At 48.2% G+C, this 22454-nt stretch overlaps 1 protein-coding gene and 1 non-coding gene across 2 annotated transcripts; one reads left to right on the top strand and one right to left on the bottom strand.

Annotated features, from left to right (window-relative positions):
- Positions 1–13134: 13134 nt before the first annotated feature.
- Positions 13135–20748, bottom strand: glrx5 (glutaredoxin 5 homolog (S. cerevisiae)). Its single transcript, XM_067992128.1, has 2 exons — positions 20348–20748; positions 13135–13648 (listed from the first exon to the last, which is right to left on the bottom strand). Exons 1-2 carry the CDS (start codon positions 20694–20696, stop codon positions 13473–13475), a joined length of 525 nt encoding a protein of 174 aa, XP_067848229.1. The 5' UTR covers positions 20697–20748; the 3' UTR covers positions 13135–13472.
- A 1179-nt stretch (positions 20749–21927) lies between these two features.
- LOC137326811 (small Cajal body-specific RNA 13) lies at positions 21928–22115 on the top strand. The gene has a single exon (XR_010964273.1). It is a non-coding gene; the product is annotated as a small Cajal body-specific RNA 13 (non-coding RNA).
- Positions 22116–22454: the final 339 nt, after the last annotated feature.

Raw genomic sequence — 22454 nt, forward strand, 5'->3', positions numbered from 1 at the left:
TCCGCGAAATAGAATTTCCACCCCAGCTTCCACTTTTAAGTCCAACTCAGTTGAGGGACAGTTCCAAAAGGTAACTCCAGCCCTGTGCCCGAGGCTGGTTTCTCACAGACTGACAATGCTCAGCTCGATATCCAACACTCGCTGCAATCCCAGCACCCATTCATTCCTGGGAAGGGCCAGGCAACTCAACTTTTGTTTAAAAAATGAAGCAGTTCTATCTACTGTTCGAGAAATGGAAGGGCAGGAATCCTCCACAAATTCAGAATACTGTACACACTCCATCACCCGTTCTCTCCTGAAGGTGCTGACTCTCACTGGGGTACGGGTCCCCTCCTCTCCTGAAGGTGCTGACTCTCACTGGGGTACAGGTCCCCTCCTCTCCTGAAGGTGCTGACTCTCACTGGGGTACAGGTCCCCTCCTCTCCTGAAGGTGCTGACTCTCACTGGGGTACAGGTCCCCTCCTCTCCTGAAGGTGCTGACTCTCACTGGGGTACAGGTCCCCTCCTCTCCTGAAGGTGCTGACTCTCACTGGGGTATGGGTCCTCTCCCCCTTCCATTTCACCATCCAAGGACAATCTGTCAGCCGTTGTTTAGAACTCTCCGTAAACCATTTCACCTTTATGTTGATTTGTCTCACCTGCGTCTGTCTTTAACGGACCCACAATCCCCATCATCCCTCTTTCTCAATATATTTATGAAGAGTTTTACTGTTGGCTTTGAAAAACCTTGTAAAGTTTTTTTGCATGTTCCCTTTATTACTCTTGGTGTCCCTTTGTTGCTTTTTATAGCTCACCCAGTCCGCTGCATTTTCCATGTATTTCACCGAATCATAGAAAGGTTACAGGACAAAAGGAGGCCATTGGGCCCATCGAGTCCATGCCGGCTCTCTGCAAAAGCAATCCAGCTAGTCCCACTCCCACGCTCTATCCCCGTAGCCCTGCAAATTTTTTCCTTTCAAGTACTTATCCAGTTCCCTTTTGAAGGCCATGATTGAATCTGCCTCCACCACTCCCTCGGGCAGTGCATTCCAGATCCTAACCACTCGCTGTGTAAAAAAATTTTTCCCCCATGTCACCTTTGGTGATTGGCAAAAGAACCGTAAATCTATGCCCTCTGGTTCTTGACCCTTCCACCAATGGGAACAGTGCCTATCTACTCTGTCTAGACCCTTCATGATTTTGAATACCTCTATCAAATCTCCTCTCAATCTTCTCCGTTCCAAGGAGAACAATCCCAGCTTCTCCAGTCCATCCACGCAACTGAAGTCCCTCATCCCTGGAATCATCCTAGTAAATCTTTTCCGCACCCTCTCAAAGGCCTTCACATCCTTCCTAAAGTGCGGTGCCCAGACACAAAACTCCAGTTGTGGTCGAACCAGTGTTTTATAAAGGTTCATTATGACTTTATTGCTTTTGTACTCTCTGCTTCTATTTATAAAGCCCTGGATCTTATTTGTGTAAGCCTTTCCTTATATCTTGATTCTGAGTCTTACCTCATCTGTTGACCATGGTTGTTTAACTACACAAGTGGAGACGTTGCCTTTTAGGGCTATGTGCTGGTTTTGTATCGTACCAAATACGTTGCACTGACAGAGGTGCCATCTTTCGGATGAGACACTTAATCCGAGGCACTGTCTGCCCTCTCAGGTGGATGTAAACGATCCCACGGCACTATCTCAAAATATTGGCCAGGGGAGTTTTCCCCACGCTCCTGGCCAATATTTTTCCCTCAACCAACACCACTTAAAAAAAATTATTCGGTCATTTATCTCATTACTGTCTGTGGGATCTTGCTGTGCACAAATTGGCTGCCATGTTTCCTACATTACAACAGTGACTAACTTTCAAAAAGTACTTCAATGACTGTAAAGCGCTTTGGGACGCCCTGAGATCGTGAAATACAAATCCTTTCTTTATCAGTTCAGCCCAGTTTACGTGTCAATTTATGTCTCAACTCTTCAAAGTTTGCCTTAATTAAATTGAAAAATTCCGCTATCACCGGTTGGGTTTTAACTCGCTCCTGGCCTCTCCCTCGCTGCTCCTTCACTGCCTTTTGATATTGTAGCCAAGATGACTCGCGCAAACAGGCACTGCCACTCAGATCAGAGAGATGAATGCGTGGCTCAAAGATTGGTGTGGGAGACAGGGGTTTCGATTCATGGGGCACTAGCACCAGTACTGGGGGAAGAGGGAGCTGTTCCGTTGGAACGGGCTTCACCTGAACCATGCTGGGACCAGTGTTCTGGCAAACCGAATAACTAGGGCGGTAGAGAAGGTTTTAAACTAAATAGATGGGGGGGGGGGGTTCAGGTGGGGCGAAGTTTAGATTGATAAAGAGAAAAGACAAGGAAGTAGTACAGGAAAGTGATGGGGGTAATGATAAACAGAGTGTGTCAGGAAGGGACAGAGCGTACAAACATAAGAGTGCACGAGCAAATGGGGCCGGGGTAGGAAAGAATGGTAAAAAGACAAAATTAAAGGTTCTTTATCTAAATGCGCACAGCATTCATAATAAGATAGATGAATTGCCGGCACAAATAGAAACAAATGGGTATGATCTCGTGGCCATTACAGAGACGTGGTTGCAAGGTGACCAAGGTTGGGAGCTAAATATTCAGGGCTATTTAACATTTCGGAAGGATAGGAAAAAAGGTAAAGGTGGTGGGGTAGCTCTGTTAATAAAGGATGAAATTGGTATAATAGTGAGAAATGATCTTGGCTCAGAAGATCAAAATGTCGAATCAATTTGGGTGGAGGTAAGAAATAGCAAGGGAAAGAAATCACTGGTGGGAGTAGTATATAGGCCCCCTAACAGTAGCTACACTGTAGGACAAAATATAAATCAGGAAATAAGGGGGGCTTGTAAAAAAGGTAATGCAATAATCATGGGCGATTTTAACTTTCACATAGATTGGACAAATCAAATTGGCAAAAATAGCCCTGAGGAGGAGTTCATAGAATGTATTAGGGACTGTATCTTCGACCAATACATTGGGGAACCAATCAGGGAACAGGCCATTTTGGATCTGGTAATGGGTAACGAAACAGGATTAATTAATGATCTCAAAGTAAAGGATCCCTTGGGAAGCAGTGATCATAACATGATAGAAATTCACATCCAGTTTGAGAGCGAGGATCTTGGGTCTGAAACTACTGTATTAAACTCAAATAAGAGCAATTATAAAGGAATGAGGGTGGAATTGGCTAGAGTGGACTGGGTAAACAGATTAGATGGTATGATGGTGGATAAGCAGTGGCAAACATTTAAAAAGATATTTTATGACTCGCAACAAAAATATATCCCTGTGAGGAAGAAAGACTCCACAAAAAGGGTGAACCGACCATGGCTAACTAATGAAGTCAAGGATGGTATCAGGTTAGAAGAAAAAGCATACAACATGGCAAAGATTACTGGTAAGCCCGAAGATTGGGAAAACTTTAAAAACCAGCAATGGATGACTAAAAGAATAATAAAGAGGGAGAAAATAAATTATGAGAGTAAACTAGCAAGAAATATAAAAACTGACAGTAAAAGCTTCTACAAGTATATAAAAAGGAAGAGGGTAGCTAAAGTAAACATTGGTCCCTTAGAGGATGAGACTGGGGAAATAATAATGGAAAACAAGGGAATGGCTGAGGAATTGAACAGATATTTTGTATCTGTCTTCACTGTAGAAAACACTAATAACATACCAATAATAGTAGAAAATCAAGGGGCAAAGGGGAGGGAGGAACTAAAAACAATCACTATCACTAGAGGAAAAAGTACGAGGTAAACTAATGGGTCTAAAGGCTGACAAGTCCCCTGGACCTGATGGCTTGCATCCGAGGGTCTTAAAGGAAGTGGCTACAGAGATAGTGGATGCACTGGTTGTAATCTTCCAGAATTCACTAGATTCTGGAAAGGTCCCAGCGGATTGGAAAACCCCAAACGTAACACTCCTATTCAAGAAGGCAGTGAGACAGAAAGCAGGTAACTATAGACCAGTTAGCCTAACATCTGTCATTGGGAAAATGCTAGGGCTCGATATTACCAGGGCGGCTGGTTCGCGGCGGGGGGAGCGACTGGGCGCGTGGGTAACGCGCCCGGTGAAATCAGTCTGCCCCGCGCGTGATCGCAGCCTAATTGGATCCACTTACCTGGTCTTCCGGGTTCCCCACTGCTGAGCTGCGCGGCGGGCAGACTGCGCATGCACAGAAAGGTCTGTCAGCTGGAGGAGCTCTATTTAAAGGGGCAGTCCTCCACTGACAGATGCTGCAACAAATAGGGAAAATTACAGCATGGAGCAGCCCAGGGGGAAGGCTGCTCCCAGGTTTAATGATGCCTCACCCCAGGTATCATTGGATGGGGTGAGGAGGAGGGGGAGGACAGAGATCTTCCCCCACCGGCGGGCGGGAGGAAGCGGCCTGCCTCTGCCACCAGGACGGTCTGGCTCGAGGTGGCAGAGGAGGTCACCTGCACCACCAACATATCGCCCACCTGCATACAGTGCTGGAGGCGCTCCAATGACCTCAGTAGGTCAGCCAAAGTGAGTACACTTACTCATTCCCCTACACTCCATCTGCCACATCACCGCCCCCATCCCACATCTCCTTCTGCACTGCCAACACTACTCTGTCTCATCACCCCTCACACCCACTCAAACCTCATCCTCATCTTACCTGCACTTACTCACCTCGCCAGTACTCATCCCGCCAGTACCACTCAACCCAATCCTCATACAATCTCATGGCTCTATCTCATACTCACCCTCTCATGCATCTCTTTCACAGTCAGCCTCACCCAACCTGCCACTACCTGTGCTGTAGCTACAGGGCCTGCATCACATATGTGCAGTAGGAAGCATAAGGCATACGTGTCGTGAGCATGAAGGGGATGCACAAGGGTGTTTGAGGGTTTGTCATGGTTTTTACTTATATTTAATTTCTGACCAACTCACATTACATATTATATTGGCACCACTACTGCCACGTCTTTGCGAATCTTGTCTGGTTTGTGCAATAATGCCCTTTCCTGAGGATCACAATGAAGACCCACACCTGATGCCACCCATTGTGTCACTGCAGAGTGAGTGTAGGTGTATTTGCAGGGCTCTTTTGTGCAGACGACTGAGAGACGTCGGCGATGTCCCCGGTGGCACCCTGGAAGGATGCGGAGAAGTTGTTGAGGGCAGTGGTGACTTTGACAGCGACAGGTAAGATGATGGTGCTCGGGCCAGCCGGAAGCAGCTCGGCATGAAGGAGGCTGCAGATGTCCACAACTACATGTCGAGTGACTCTGAGCCTCCGTATGCACTGATGCTCAGAGAGGTCCAGGAAGCTGAGCCTCGGTCTGTGGACCCTGTGGCGAGGGTAGTGCCCCCTGCGATGCATCTCTCTCTGCGGTTGCCCTCCCTCCTGCTGTGCAGGTGGATGCGTCACAGCACTGTGTTGTTGAGCTCCACGTGTCAGAGGTAGACGGCGTGGCCGGCGAGGCTGGTGATGCTGTTCGCCCTCCGAGGAGGTCATGACTGCAGCTACGGCGGCCCCCATCCGGAAGATGTACATCTGAGGGGGTCCGCAAGGTAGGTACATGTCTCTGGACCCCGGGGTAAGTGTGCAAGTTGGTGAATTTGATTGTCAGGAGGAGGGTGGTGGAGGCCAAACTTTGTCCCAAGTGACAGAGTGGCCTCCTGCAAAGAGTGAGGGTCTCCCCACCTGTCAAATGGACCTTTGCAGCTGCCACAGGCTGATGGCTGCAACACGTCCATTTCAACTAGGAGTGTTTCCCCCAGTACGGGAGACAGTCCCAGTTGTTTCTAAAATTCCACCCGTCCTGACATATTCCCTTAATCAGGTCTGTTAATGACCTGAAATACCTGAATAAATACCTTAAGTTGCACACCGCCGGCTTTAATTGCCTGCGGGAGTCCCACATGCGGGGGCTGCATGCGCATGTCAGCACGTCTGTGGGGAACCCGGAAGTGGGCGGGCTGGAGCCGGGCTCCCGACCCGCTCCGGGAGTCCCCGATTTTCGGAGCCCCCCCGCCAGGAACACACCCGATAGCAGGTGCTAATATCGGGCCCCTAAAATCCACTATTAGGGAAGTAGTAGCAGGACATTTGGAGACTCATAATACAATCAAGGAGAGTCAACATAGTTTTATGAAGGGAAATCATGTCTGACAAATTTATTAGAGTTCTTTGAGGAAGTAACGGGCAGGGTGGATAAAGGGGAACCAATGGATGCAGTATATTTGGATTTCCAAAGGGCATTCGATAAGGTGCCACATAAAAGATTACTGCACAAGATAAGAGCTCATGGTGTTGGGGGTGATATACTGGCATGGATAGAGGATTGGCTAACTAACAGAAAACAAAGAGTCGGGATAAAAGGGTCATTTTCAAAATGGCAATCTGTAACTAGTGGGGTGCCGCAGGGCTCAGTGCTGGGGCCTCAACTATTTACAATATATATCAATGACTTGGATGAAGGAACAGAGTGTCTTGTGGACAAATTTGCTGATGATACAAAGATAGGTGGAAAAGCAAGTTGCGATGAGGACACAAAGTGTCTGCAAAGGGATATTGACAGGTTAAGAGAATGGGCAAAAATTTGGCAGATGGAATATAATGTGGGAAAATGTGGAGTCATCCACTTTGGGAGAAAAATAATAAAGCAAAATATTATTTGAATGGAGAAATACTACAAAATGCTGCGGTACAGAGGGATCTGGGTGACCTCGTACGTGAAACACAAAAAGTCAACATACAGGTGCAGCAGGTAATCCGGAAGGTAAATGGAATATTGGCCTTTATTTCTAGGGGGACAGAGTATAAAAGCAGGGAAGTCATGCTACAACTGTACAGGGTGCTGGTGAGACCACACCTGGAGTACTGCGTACAGTTCTGGTGCCCTTATTTAAGGAAGGACAGACTTGCATTGGAGGCAGTTCAGAGAAGGTTCACTAGGTTGATTCCGGGTATGGAAGGGTTGTCTTATGAGGAAAGATTGAACAGGTTGGGTCTATACTCACTGGAGTTTAGAAGAATGAGAGGAGATCTTATTGAAACATGCGAAATTCTGAGGGGACTCGATAGGGTAGATGCTGAGAGGATGTTACCCCTCATGGGGGAATCTAAAACTAGGGGGCATAGTCTCAGAATAAGGGGTCGCCCGTTTAAGACGGAAATGAGGAGGAATTTCTTCTCCTAGAGGGTCGTGAATCTTTGGAATTCTTTACCCCAAAAAGCCGTGGAGGCTGAGTCATTGAATCCATTCAAGGCTGAGTTAGACAAATTTTTGATCAGCAAGGGAGTCAAAGGAAAGGGCGGGAAAGTGGAGTTGAGGTAAAAATCAAATCAGCCGTGATCTCATTAAATGGCGGAGCAGGCTCGAGGGGCCGGATGGCCTACTCCTGCTCCTATCTCTTATGATCTTATGAAACCAGACGTCAGGAGAAGAATCTAAGACTTATTTAAGAATCTAGGACTAGGATTTGTTAAGGGGAGGTCGTGTCTGACCAACTTGAATGAATTTTTTGAGGAGGTGACAAGGAGGGTCGATGAGGGCAGTGCAATTGATGTAGTCTGCATGGATTTTAGCAAGTCTTCTGATAAGGTCCCACATGGCAGACTGGTCAAAAAAGTAAAGGCCCATGGGATCCAAGGGAAAGTAGCAAATTGGATCCAAAATTGGCTCAGTGGCAGGAAGCAAAGGGTAATGGTCGACGGGTGTTTTTGTGACTGGAAGGCTGTTTCCAGTGGGGTTCCGCAGGGCTCAGTACTCGGTCTTTGCTTTTTGTGGTATACTTTAACGATTTGGACTTAAACGTAGGGGGCATGATTCAGAAATTTGCGGATGACACAAAGATAGGCCGTGTGGTTGATAGTGAGGAGGAAAGCTGTAGACTGCAGGAAAATATCAATGGACTGGTCAGATGGACAGAAAAGTGGCAAATGGAGTTCAATCTGGAGAAATGTGAGGTAATGCATTTGGGGAGAGCAAACAAGGCAAGGGGATATACAATAAATGGGAGGAGACTGAGAGGTGTAGAGGAAGTGAGGGACCTTGGAGTGCATGTCCACAGATCCCTGAAGGTAGCAGGACAGGTAGATAAGATGGTTAAGAAGGCATATGGAATGCTTTCCTTTATTAGCTGAGGCATAGAATATAAAAGCAGGGATGTTATGCTGGAACTGTATAAAACATTAGTTAGTCCACAGCTGGAGTACTGCGCACAGGTCTGGTCACCACATTACAGGAAGGATGTGATTGCACTAGAGAGGGTACAGAGGAGATTTACAAGGATGTTGCCAGGACTGGAGAATTTTAGCTATGAGGAAAGATTGGATAGGCTGGGGTTGTATTCCTTGGAACGGAGGATGCTGAGGGGAGATTTAATTGAGGTGTACAAAATTATGAGGGGCCTAGATAGAGTGGATAGGAAGGACCTATTTCCCTTAGCGGAGGGGTCAATAACCAGGGGGCATAGATTTAAAGTGATTGGAAGAAGGTTTAGGTGGAAATTAGGAAAGTTTTTTTCACCCAGAGGGTGGTGAGGGTCTGGAACTCACTGCCTGAGAGGGTGGTAAAGGCAGAAACCCTCAACTCATTTAAAAAATGCCTGGATGTGCACCTGAAGAGCCGTGACCTGCAGGGCTATGGACCAAATGCGGGAAAGTGGGTGGCTCGATTCTCAGCTGGTGCAGACACGATGGGCCGAATGGCCTCCTTCTGTGCCGTAAATTTTCTATGATTCTATGACCAACCAGCTGACCTGAGCTTTGACATGAAAATGGTTGACCATCTATGAAACGGGGAAAAGGTCACGACAGTCCCAGGGTGGACGATTCTGTTAGTGAGGCGAAGGTGACCTTCTTGTGATCTGGGTAAATCCACCCTCCCCTCTTTACAGCAGTTATCTATGCTGCTCAGCTGTGCCACACATGATGCTGATCCTCGCCCAGCACACTGTATCTATCGTCACAGGCCACAAATAACATCTGTACCACTCAAACGATCCCAGTACAGAGTGGACCTGAACACGCTGCAGTCAGAAGTATGGCATCTTGTACACAACCCTCCTTCCCCACCTCACTACAGGGGCTCTACCCTCCATTATAACACACACTCTGTTACACCCCACCCTCAGTACAAGGCTCTCAGTTGTCACACTCCAGACGGCGAGTTATCTTCTGTGTAACACTTCCAATTCCTTCCAAACGTCTAGCAATTGACAGTCTCAGTATAATAGTGGAAGGAGAGTGATCTGAAATCCCTGGCAGTTCATGCATCGCAGTCCCATGTAATTCCCCAGATCTGCAGCTATTTTCTGCTGACACTTTCCAGGATAGGAATTCCATTGCATTTCTCCGATCATTTACCGGGAAGTCCAGTGTTAAACAGAGTTTTTGCTCTGACATTTTCCATGATATTTTCCCGCAGTCTTTACCAACATTAGCTCCAAGACCATTGCCTCTAATAATTAGTGGAATTTCTTTGCACTTCCTGCGCGGACACCGGGACATTCCCGCCGGCGCACAGAGTTCCCCGCCTTGCCGGACAGCTAAAATTCCAGCTTGGAGCAACACCCCACAATTGGGGAGGCCACAAACAACACAAGAGCATAGAACAACGGGGGCAATTGTCACCTTCAGCGTTTGGGCAGTTACAGTGGTGGGCTGGAGTCAGCCACGGATATAGAGCCCACCAGATGTTAATTTCTGCTGCAACCATATACCCCAGTGAGTTACATGTTGGAATCTAATCAAGGGGCTCGTTTGGGGGAGGGGTGGGGGGGGGGGCGTCAATATATAGAACAACAGATACCCAGGGGCAAGTTACAGGCTGGAATCTAAGAAGTGAGAAGGTGGGGTTGACGGATCTGGTGAGGACGGTTATACAAGAGTGCGGGGTGAGAGAGGGGCAGTTTAATGTGGGACTTTGAACTTTGCTTTTTAGCTTCTAAACTTTCCCATGCAACTAAAAGAACTAATTTATATTTCTGGTAGTGGATTCACCCCAGACTAATCTTCAGCCACAGATTAAAATAAGAGTATCACACAAGAAACATCCTCGGCCAGAATCACTCTTCACTTGAGTGGAATATGGTTTACTTCTTCCCCCTAGACCAACGCGCAAAATAAGGCAAATAACAGTGCAAGCCAATGCGATCCATTGCTGAGATGCCAGCTTACAAGCTGTGTATGGGCAGATCACACCCACTCTGTGTGGCATAATGACTCAGCCAGTGGAAGTGCAGATAAGCATCAATTCACGGCACCGCTCCACGCTGCAGCAGGTTGGGGTGTTCCACCCGTAATATTTCACTTACCACACTCGCTGCCCAGCAGACGGCACTCCTCCTCTTACATCATCAAAAGGGCATTGTCGTGATCCAACCACTAAGGTCACCTAGCCTAACAGGTAATTACAACTGATCTACCATCACTCTGATGTAACCATTTTGGTGATCAGGTGTTGGGAATAGCAAACACTCCCAGGGCAGGTACAGCACGGGTTAGATACAGAGTAAAGCTCCCTCTACACTGTCCCATCAAACACTCCCAGGGCAGGTATAGCACGGGTTAGATACAGAGTAAAGCTCCCTCTACACTGTCCCATCAAACACTCCCAGGGCAGGTACAGCATGGGTACAGTGATACAGCACAGATTAGACCACTGCTCTTTGAAATTATATCCTGTATGCCCAAGTCCAGGTTATTAATATATCGAAGTTTGCAGATGACACATAACTTGGAAATGTAGTAAACAATGTGGAGGATAGTAACAGACTTCAGGAGGACAGACAGACTGGTGAAATGGGCAGACACATGGCAGATAAAATTTAACACAGAAGTGTGAAGTGATACATTTTGGTAGGAAGAATGAGGAGAGAGAAAATAAACTAAATGGTACAATTTCAAAGGGGGTGCAGGAACAGAGACCTGGGGATGTTTGTACACAAATCTTTGAAGGTGGCAAGAAAGGTTGAGAAGGCTGCTAAAAATGTATACCTGATTCTGGGCTTTATTAATAGAGGCATTGAGTACAAAATCAAGGAAGTTATGAGAAACCTTTATAAAACACTGGTTCGACCTCAGCTGGAATATTTTTTTTAAATTCGTTCACGGGATGTGGGCGTCGCTGGCAAGGCCGGCATTTATTGCCCATCCCTAATTGCCCTCGAGAAGGTGGTGGTGAGCCGCCTTCTTGAGCGAGATTTTACAACTGAGTGGCTTGCTAGGCCATTTCAGAGGGCAATTAAGAATCAACCACATTGCTGTGGGTCTGGAGTCACATATAGGCCCAGACCGGGTAAGGGCGGCAGGTTTCCTTCCCTAAAGGACATTAGTGAACCAGATGGGTTTTTACAACAATCCGGTAGTTTCATGGCCACCATTACTGATACTAGTATTTTTAATTCCAGATTTTTTTTTTTATTTTTAATTAATTGAATTTAAATTTGCCAGCTGCCGTGGCGGGATTTGAACTCATGACTCTGGATTTTAGTCCAGGCCTCTGGATTACTTGCCCAGTAACATAACCACTATGCTACCGTACCCTGGTATATAGTGTTCAATTCTGGGCACCACACTTTAGGAAGGATGTCAAGGCCTTAGAGAGGGTGCAGAAGAGATTTACTAGAATGGAACAGGGATGAGGGACTTCAGTTATGTGGAGAGACTGGAGAAGCTGGGGTTGTTCTCCTTACAACAGAGATGGTTAAGAGGAGATTTGATAGAGGTGTTCAAAATCATGAAGGGTTTTGATAGAGTAAATCAGGAGAAACTGTTTCCAGTGGCAGAAGGATCAGTAACCAGAGGACACAGATTTAAGGCGTGTGGCAAAAGAATCAGAGGAGACATGAGGAAACATTTTTTGACGCAGTGATCTGGAATGCACTGCCTGAAAGGGCGGTGGAAGCAGATTCAATAGTAACTTTCAAAAGGAAATTCGATAAATACTTGAAGGGAAATTACAGGGCTATGGGGAAAGAGCAGGGGAGTGGGACTAATTGGATAGCTCTTTCAAAGAGTTACATCGAAACTACAGGCCATTCGGCCCAACAGGTCTATGTCGACGTTTATGCTCCACACGCGGCTCCTCCCTCCCTCCTTCATCTAACCCTATCAGAATACCCTTCTATTCCTTTCTCCCTCATGTGATTATCTAGCTTCCCCCTAAATGCATTGATGCTATTTGCCTCAACTACTCCTCGAGGTAGCGAGTACCTCTTTGGGTAAAGAAGTTTCTCTTGAATTCTCTATTGGATTTATTAGCGACTATTTTATATTTATGACCTCTAGTTTTGGACTCCCCCATAAGTGGAAACATCTTCTCATGTCTACCATATCAAACCCTATTATCTTCAAGGCCTCGATCAGGTCACCCCTCAGCCTTCTCTTTTCAAGAGAAAAGAGCCCCAGCCTGTCCAGGATATCCTCTCAATTCTGGTATTATTCTTGTGAATCTTTCTCCCCCCCCCCGGCCCCTTTCCAGTGCCTCTATATTCTTTCTATAATTAGGGACCAGAACCGTGCACAATACTCCAAGGCTGGTCTAACCCAGGTTCTACGCATGAGCCGGCACAGGCACGATGGGCCGAATGGCCTCCTTCTGCGCAGTATCCTACTGTGTCAGCGTAGAGCTCCCTCTACAATGTCTCACCAAACACTCCCAGGGCAGGTACAGCGTGGGTTAGATACGGAGTAAAGCTCCCTCTACACTGTTTTGTCTCTCCTTTTACAACAACTTCAGGAGAGCATCCCTGCTGCATCAGTTTGACGTGACGTCACCAGCCAACCAGCATCTGAATGCAACAGGAAACGTACTGTCTATTGGTGCTGAATTACAGGCATGTTTGTGCCATAATCCCAATGATTACAACCAACCACACTGCGACTCCCCGTCTGCAGGGCTCCTTCAACTAGCAGAGAGGGGTGGGGCGGGGGGAGGGGGAGATCCCCAACCCATCAGTCTGGGATCGACTGAAACCAAGGATCCTGTTAGGGAGCGTCACTGCCCCAAACATGCTGAGACATACTACTCTCGGAATCTGACGCCGATGAATTGGTTGGTATTATTTAAAGCAAACCCTCAGCAATCACACTATTCGTTGGCTTTACGCACCTGTCAAAACAGCTCTAAAATTTATAAAGAAAAATCACAATGCATTTTATTGATTCAAAACAACCCATGGCATTGAAAAAAATCACAATTGTGCGCATGCTGTTTAATGTGTTGCACCATTTCATTTTGTCCATTAGGACCACAGATGTCCGATCCAAACAGTTGAAGAAAAAAAAAGGGAAAAGACACATTAACCCGTCCCTTTAGTGTATCAGCACCAGCCTCTCAATCAAGCTCCTAAATCGATCCTGCCTTCTCAAAGATCGCTCGGCGACACAGTAATACTTAATATAAAACCAACAATTCACCCACACACCGCGGTACCGGTCAGGATAGGGGCCCGTTGATTCTGGCCGCTCTATTTTTTGTCCTCTTTCTCGGTGTCTAAAAGTGCAGAGTGGATGCCAAGTTTCTTCAGTTCCTCCACAAGGTCCCCATTCTGATGCATCTGTAGTAGAATGTCGCATCCGCCCACAAATTCACCGTTAAAGTAGATCTGAGGGATGGTCGGCCAGTTGGAATAATTTTTAATACCTGTTTCAAAAGGACAAAAAAAAAACACTGAATGAGTCGTAAGAAGATCGACATCTCGTGTTCATCAATATCTGGGTTCCTCTATCCCGGTGCTGGACATGACGGCCCATCTTCCCCTATTAACTCACGTGATCCCTAGGTTTCTGTCCTCTCCTATTCTGATCCTTCTTCCTATCAGTGCTTATCGCCACTCATTAGCCAGCCCCATTCACTCCTTTCATCATCTCCAACCCTCTCGGTACAATGGCTGCATCACACCCAGTGTCCTCTATACCATTGACTGGGACAATGAAAATCTGCTTTTGTCAATTCTACAAAAGGTGCAGTTTAAAAAAAAAAATCAGGCAAGTTTAAATCCCTGGTCCCGTTAACCTGCATGTATCTCCAGTTGCTGATACCAACAGATCTGTGTTCTGATTTAGGATTTACCCACCAATGAAGCAGCAGCGCTAAGTAGAGACCTTTCTAAAACCACCAGGCTCATGAAATTCAAACAGGGCAAATCAATGAATAAGAAATAATAGAGGTAAAAAGGATAGAGCTGCCTGGACTTCAAGGGTATCGAAGTACAAGAGTAAGGAGGTCTTGCTACAAATGGACAGGGCATTGGTGAGACCTCACCTGGAGTACTGTGTACAGTTTTGGTCTCCTTACCTAAGGAAGGATATACTTCCCTTCGAGAGGGTGCAATGAAGGTTCACTAGATTGATTCCTGGGATGAGAGGGTTGTCCTATGGAGGAGAGGTTGAGTAAAATGGGCCTATACTCTCGAGTTTAAAAGAATGAGAGGTGATCTCATTGAAACATATATTATGAGAGGGCTTGACAGGGTAGATGCTGAGAGGATATTTCCCCCGGCTGGAGAGTCTAGAACTAGGGGACAGTCTCATGATAAGGGGTCGGACATTTAGCACTGAGATCATTGAAAATCAGATATTTACAGCACAGAAGGGGGCGATTCGGCCCATCGTGTCTGTGCCAGCTGTAAAAGAGCTATCCAGCCTAATCCCACTTTCCAGCTCTTGGTCCGTAGCCCTGTAGGCTACAGTACTTCAAGTACTTTTTAAATGTGATGAGGGTTTCTGCCTCTATTACCCTTTCAGGCAGTGAGTTCCAGACCCCCACCATCCACTGGGTGAAATAAATCTCAACTCCCCTCTAATCCTTCTACCAACTACTTTAAAATCTATACCCCATGGTTACTGACCTCTCTGCTAAGGGAAATAGGTCCTTCCTATCCACTCTATGTAGGCCTCTCAATTTTATACACCTCAATTAAAATCTCCCCTCAGCCTCCTCTGTTTCAAAGAAAACAATGCCAACCGACCCAATCTTTCCTCGTAGCTAAAGTTCTCCAACCCTGGCAACATCCTCGTAAATCTCCACTGTAACCTCTGTAGTGCAATCACATCTTTCCTGTAATGTGACGACTATCCAATCCGGCCAATTACCGTCCCATCAGTCTACTCTCAATCATCAGCAAAGCAATGGAAGGTGTCGTCGACAGTGCTAACAAGCGGCACTTACTCACCAATAACCTGCTCACCTATGCTCGGTTTGGGTTCCACCAGGACCACTCGGCTCCAGACCTCATTACAGCCTTGGTCCAAACATGGACAAAAGAGCTGAATTTCAGAGGTGAGGTGAGAGTGACTGCCCTTGACATCAAGGCAGCATTTGACCGAGTGTGGCGCCAAGGAGCCCTAGTAAAATTGAAGTCAATGGGAATCAGGGGGAAAACTCTCCAGTGGCTGGAATCATACCTAGCACAAAGGAAGATGGTAGTGGTTGTTGGAGGCCAATCATCACAGCCCCAGGGCACTGCAGCAGGAGTTCCTCAGGGCAGTGTCCCAGGCCTAACCATCTTCAGCTGCTTCATCAATGACCTTCCCTCCATCATGTCAGAAATGGGGATGTTCGCTGATGATTGCACAGTGTTCAGTTCCGTTCACAACCCCTCAGATAATGAAGCAGTCTGTGCCCGTATGCAGCAAGACCTGGACAACATCCAGGCTTGAGCTGATAAGTGGCAAGTAACATTCACGCCAGACAAGTGCCAGGCAATGACCATCTCCAACAAGAGAGAGCCCAACCACCTCCCCTTGACATTTACCTGACGAAGGAGGAAGCCTCCGAAAGCTTGTGAATTTAAAATAAAATTGCTGGACTATAACTTGGTGTTGTAAAATTGTTTACAATTGACATTCAACGGCATTACCATCGCCAAATCCCCCATCAACATCCTGGGGGTTACCATTGACCAGAAACTTAACTGGACCAGCCACATAAATACTGTGGCTACAAGAGCAGGTCAGAGGCTGGGTATTCTGTGGCAAGTGACTCACCTCCTGACTCCCCAAAGCCTGTCCACCATCTACAAGGCACAAGTCAGGAGTGTGATGGAATACTCTCCACTTGCCTGGATGAGTGCAGCTCCAACACTCAAGAAGCTCGACACCATCCAGGACAAAGCAGCCCACTTGATTGGCACCCCATCCACCACCCTAAACATTCGCTCTCTTCACCACCAGTGCACCATGGCTGCAGTGTGTACCATCCACAGGATGCACTGCAGCAACTTGCCAAGGCTTCTTCGACAGTACCTCCTAAACCCACGACCTCTACCACCTAGAAGGACAAGGGCAGCAGGCACATGGGAACAACACCACCTGCACGTTCCCCTCCAAGTCACACACCATCCCGACTTGGAAATATATCGTCACTGGGTCAAAATCCTTGAACTCCCTTCCTAGCAGCACTGTGGGAGAACCTTCACCACACGGACTGCAGCAGTTCAAGGCGGTGGCTCACCACCACCTTTTCAAGGGCAATTAGGGATGGGCAATAAATGCCGGCCTCGCCAGCGATGCCCACATCCCACGAACAAATAAAAAAAAACAACTGTACAGAGTACTTTAGCTGTGGCCTAACTAGTGTTTTATACACTTCTAGCACAACCTCCCTGCTCTTACCTTCAGGGATCTGTGGACATGCACTCCAAGGTTCCTCTACACCTCTCAGTATCCTCCCATTTATTGTGTACTCCCTTGCCTTGTTTCCCCTCCCCAAATCATTACCTCACACTTCTCCGGATTGAATTCTATTTGCCACTTTTCTGCCCACCAGACCAATCCATTGATATTTTCCTACAGTCGACAGCTTTCCTCCTCACTATCAGCCACACAGCCAATTTTTGTATCATCTGCAAACTTCTTAATCATGCCCCCTACATTTCAGTCCAAATCATTGATATATATACTACAAAAAGCAAGGAACCTAGTACTGAGCCCTGCAGAACCCCAATGGAAACAGCCTTCCTGTCACAAAAACACCCGTCCACCATTATCCTTTACTTCCTGCCACTGAGCCAATTTTGGATCCAACCAACCACTTTCCCTTGGATCTCATGGGCTTTTACTTCTCTTACCAGTCTACCACGTGGGACCTTGTCAAAAGCCTTGCTAAAATCCATGTAGACTACATCAAACGCGCTACCCTCATCGACCCTCCTCGTTACCTTCTCAAAAAATTCAATCAAAGTTAGACACGACCTCCCCGTAACAAATCCAAGCTGACTGTCCTTAATTAATCCGTGCCTTTCTAAATGACGATTAATACCGTCCCTCAGAATTGTTTCCAATAATTTGCCCACCACCGAGGTTAGACTGACCAGCCTGTAATTACTCAGTCTATCCCTTTTTAAACAACGGTACAATGTTAGCAGTCCTCCAGTACCACGTCTGTAGCAGAGAAGAGTGGAAAATAATGCTCAGAGCCTCCTCTATTTCCTCCCTTGCTTGAGATGAGGAGGAATTTCTTCACTCAGAGGGTTGCGAATCTTTTGAATTCTCTACCCCAGAGGGCTGTGGATGCTCAGTCGTTGAGTATATTCAAGACTGAGATCAATACATTTTTGGACTCTAAGGGAATCAAGGGATATGGGGATCGGGTGGGAATTTGGAGTTGAGGTCGAAGATCTGCCATGATCTAATTGAATAGTGGAGCAGGCTCAAGGGGCCACACGGCCTACTCCTATTCCTTATGATCTTAAAAGGTCCTATTGCTAGATCCTGGGGCCTGCACGTGATCCATAGGCCGTGGTCTGGACACCCCTGCTTTAGGAGGCAGGGTTATCCCATACTGCAAGAGGAAGGTCTGCATTAACAGAACTACTGGTCCTATTGTTTTCATTTCTCCCCTTCATCAGAGGAGGTGTCCAGTCTCCAGTCAGCAACATCCCCCTACAACTGAACCGAAATCAGGAGCTCAACTTGTCAGGAATCGCAGGCCCAGATCTGCATCCCATCACTGCATTGAGTATTTCTGAATGTGGTTCTCACACAGGACACTAGCTGGGGATTGTGGCCATTGACAAAATAAAATAGCGAGCAAAGTACGCTAGAGGAGTTCTTCAGAGGAAAGGGAGGATATAACTGGGAAATCATGAGCCGAGTAGAACAGTACGGAGCTGACAAATTATTCAAGAGGGGAGTGGACGTGTCTAATAGGGAGGGGCTGCAGCAAGGGGGTCGAACAGGAATGTCTGTTTAGATCGGTGATACACACACAACCAAACAATCACGACAGGCTGACCAATCCCATTCCCTTATTAAAATCACTCCCTCTAGTGCTGACCTACACTGCATAGATTCCTGCACACCACTGCCTCACACGTGATCATCTCCATGTGGACCGAAACAGTCAGCAGGCTATTCGACAAGCCTCGTTCTCATCCACAGTCCACAAAGCACGTCCTGGTTGACTAGCAATCAGCAGTGGGAATTCCAGCTGATTTCCTTCTCCCGAGCCCAGAACACTGAGGCTAAATGTAGAATCCCTACTGGCTGGGATCAGCTAACTCTGTACAGACCAAGAATCAAAGCAAGGTGTTCCCAGATGTCACAGAACTGAGCTGAAAGAAAATGTTGGGGAAAGCCCAGCCTCTTCAGCCCTGAAAGGAGGTGAGGAGACCTTATGGAGAACGACAAGGTGCTAAGTAGAATAGAAAAGTTTAATCCTGAGGAACAATACAAGTTACAACACAAAGGGACGAACTGGTAAAAGGCTCATTCAGGAAGCGCACCCCGCACACCACATATACGAATCGCTCGTCCCGCACCGGCTGAGAGCACTGGATACAGCAAAGGCCACGGCCCCAACAACATCCCGACTGGAGTGAAGTCTTGTGCTCCAGAACTAGCTGCGCCTCTAGCCAAGCTGTTCCAGTGCAGCTACAACACTGGCATCTACCTGACAATGTGGAAAATTGCCCAGGTATGTCCTGTCCACAAAAAGCAGGACAAATCCAATCTGGCCAATTACCTTCCCATCAGTCTACTCTCAATCATCAGCAAAGTGATGGAAGGTGTTGTCGACAGTGCTATCAAGCGGCACTTACCCACCAATAACCTGCTCACCGATGCTCAGTTTGGGTTCCGCCAGGACCACTCGGCTCCAGACCTCATTACAGCCTTGGTCGAAACATGGACAAAAGAGCTGAATTCCAGAAGTGAGGTGAGGTGAGGCGAGAGTGACTGCCCTTGACATCAAGGCAGCATTTGACCGAGTGTGGCACCAAGGAGCCCTAGTAAAATTGAAGTCAATGGGAATCAGGGGGAAAACTCTCCAGGGGCTGGAGTCATACCTAGCACAAAGGAAGATGGTAGTGCTTGTTGGAGGCCAATCAGGACAGCCCCATGACATCACTGCAGGAGTTCCTTAGGGCAGTGTCCGAGGCCCAACCATCTTCAGCTGCTTCATGAATGACCTTCCTCCATCATAAGGGGACATTCACTGATGATGGCACAGTGTTCAGTTCCATTCACAACCCCTCAGATAATGAAGCAGTCCGAGCCCGCATGCAGCAAGACCTGGACAACATCCGGGCTTGGGCTGATAAGCGGCAAGTAACATTCGCGCCAGACAAGTGCCAGGCAATGACTATCTCCAACAAGAGAGAGTCTAACCACCTCCCCTTGACATTCAACGGCATTACCATCGCCGAATCCCCCACCATCAACATCCTAGGGGTCACCATTGACCAGAAACTTAACTGGACCAGCCACATAAATACTGTGGCTATGAGAGCAGGTCAGAGGCTGGGTATTCTGTGGCGAGTGACTCACCTCCTGACTCCCCAAAGCCTTTCCACCATCTACAAGGCACAAGTTAGGAGTGTGATGGAATACTCTCCACTTGCTTGGATGAGTGCAGCTCCAACAACACTCAAGAAGCTCGACACCATCCAGGACAAAGCAGCCCGCTTGATTGGCACCCCATCCACCACCCTAAACATTCACTCCCTTCACCACAGGTGCACTGTGGCTGCAGTGTGTACCATCCACAGGATGCACTGCAGCAACTCGCCAAGGCTTCTTCGACAGCACCCCCCAAACCCGCAACCTCTACCACCTAGAAGGACAAGAGCAGCAGGCACATGGGAACAACACCACCTGCACGTTCCCCTCCAAGTCACACACCATCCCGACTTGGAAATATATCGCCGTTCCTTCATCGTCACTGGGTCAAAATCCTGGAACTCCCTTCCTAACAGCACTGTGGGAGAACCGTCACCACACGGACTGCAGCGGTTCAAGAAGGCGGCTCACCACCACCTTCTCAAGGGCAATTAGGGATGGGCAATAAATGCTGGCCTCGCCAGCGAATAAACCCCGGACCCGCTCTCCCCGGGCCCCTCACCTTGCCGTATCTCCTGATCCTCCAGCACGTCGTAGGACCCGTAGTCCTCCACCCCGTGCAGCCGCAGGATCTGCACCACGGCGTTGCTGAAGCCGCACATGGGCTGGGCCGGGGTGCCCTTGATGAAAACCACCACCTTGTCCTTTTTCACCAGGCCTTCCAGCCGCTGACGGATGCCGCCGCCGCCGCCGCCCTGCTCCCCGCCGCCGCCGCCGCCGCCCTTCTCCCCGCTGCCGCCGCCGCCTCCTCCTCCGCCCTTCGCCCCCTCACTCCGGTACCGCTTCGGGGCCTGCACCACCACCGCCCGCCGCGCCGCTGTCCTACACGAGCTCCTCAGCAGTGCGTACATGTCGGCGGGGCGGCCGCTAACTCAGCAGCCACACACACACAGTCACTGCGCAGCCGCCTCTACACGGCGCTCATTGGTCTACAGCGGCCCTAAGCCCGCCCACTATACCACATTCTCATTGGCGAATTCAAACGTCACTCAGAGCGCCCTCCATCACTATTGGACGAACGACCCGTCAGTCAAATCCTTCCGGCCTCTCACACAGCGCGAGTGCAACTCCCGTCCCTCCGCGCGTGAGTTTTGCCGTTAACGGTAACGTTTTGAAAAAATGTTGGCGTGCAATTAACCGGTTAAACGCCCATAATTAAACTGACCATCAAATACCAAGTGTCGTCGGTCTGATTTGTTATTTTATTGATTGAGGGCGAGTGAACACCGCCCTCCATCTCCCCGATTGGCTACCACGGAAGCCAACGGTGCAACGTGAATGGGCGAAGCTCACGTCAATCACCGCGGCGGGTTCAATTTCTATTTCCGGGGTCAAGGCCGCAGGCTCAGGCGGTTTATTTCGGCTGCTGTTCATTGTCCTGGAAGCGGTGGCGGGTGCGGGTGCGGGGCGAGCGAACGAACGAACGCTGCAGGTACGGAGATGGTGCCCAGCTTGTGATGGGAGTCCGTGTGCAGGGCTCCTGGGGTGCGCTGGGTCACTCTGGCAACGAGGGTTCACGGGCAACGACTGCCAGGTCCCTCCCATAGCAACGGTTGCCAGGGTTCCTTGACAACGGGGCCTCATCAAGCATCTCCATCCAAAGTATTAGCCCCATTGTTCTTTTTATAGATGCTGACAGACCTGCTGTCTATTTAAAGCCTCTATTTTGTTGTTTTTTCTTTCAGATTCCCAGTCAGTGTTTTTATTTTGCAAAGTTTGTTATTGGGCTCCCCGCCTCCCTCCTAGCAACGGTTGCCCATAGCTCAAGATTCCTCTTTGGGCATCACCTCTCGCATGGCGGTGTCTTTCTGGTATAAGGCATGCTAACTCCGTAAGGTTGTCAGCCGTGGTTCAGTGGGTAGCACTCTCGCCTCTGAGTCAGAAGATAGTGGGTTCGAGCCCCATTCCAGAGACCTGAGCACAAAAATCCAGACTGACATTCCGAGGGGGTGCTGCACCGGCTTTCGGATGGGACGTTAGACGATGTAAAAGATCCCGTGGCACTATTCGGAGAAGAGCAGGAGATGTTCTCCCTGCGTCCTGGCCAATATCTCTGGCATTGAGTACATCTGCCACAGTTACGTGCTGCGTGCAGTTACCCCTGACCCCCCCCCTCCTCCCCTGCACTCTCAGACTCCTGTTGTCATGGAGATGCTGGCTTCACCTATGCCTTCATCGATCTCCAAACAGGAAGAGCAAAGTGTCCCAGTCCCAGATGTTGTTGGTAAAACAGAGCACTGTTCTATCAGACACTGAAGGCTGGTACAGGTCTTTCAGTCCTGTGTAACAGTCCCTTGTTTCTTTTGGGAACAGAAGTAGGCCATTCAGCCCCTCGGGCCTGGTCTGTCACTCAATTAGATCGACCCGCCTTGGTTCCATATCCCTTAATACTCTTATCTAGAATCATAGAATGGTTACGGCACAGAAGGAGGCCATTCGGCCCTTTGAGCCTGCGCCAGCTCTCTGTAAGAGCAATCCGACTAGTCCCATTCTTTTTCCCCGTAGCCCTGCAAATTTTTCTCCTTCAGGTACCTATCTAATTCTGTTTTGAAAGCCACAATTGACCCTGCTTCCACCACCCTTTCAGGCAGCGCATTCCAGATCCTGAC

This window comes from Heptranchias perlo, chromosome 10 (assembly GCF_035084215.1).
Source record: "Heptranchias perlo isolate sHepPer1 chromosome 10, sHepPer1.hap1, whole genome shotgun sequence".
Classification (NCBI taxonomy): Eukaryota; Metazoa; Chordata; class Chondrichthyes; order Hexanchiformes; family Hexanchidae; genus Heptranchias; species Heptranchias perlo.

Coding starts and splice junctions, on each gene's coding strand:
- glrx5 (XM_067992128.1), bottom strand. CDS start 20,696: ATGTACGCACTGCTGAGGAGCTCGTGTAGGACAGCGGCGCGGCGGGCG. Junction 13,649..20,347: donor GGATCAGGAGATACGGCAAG/GTGAGGGGCCCG, acceptor CTTTTGAAACAG/GTATTAAAAATTATTCCAAC.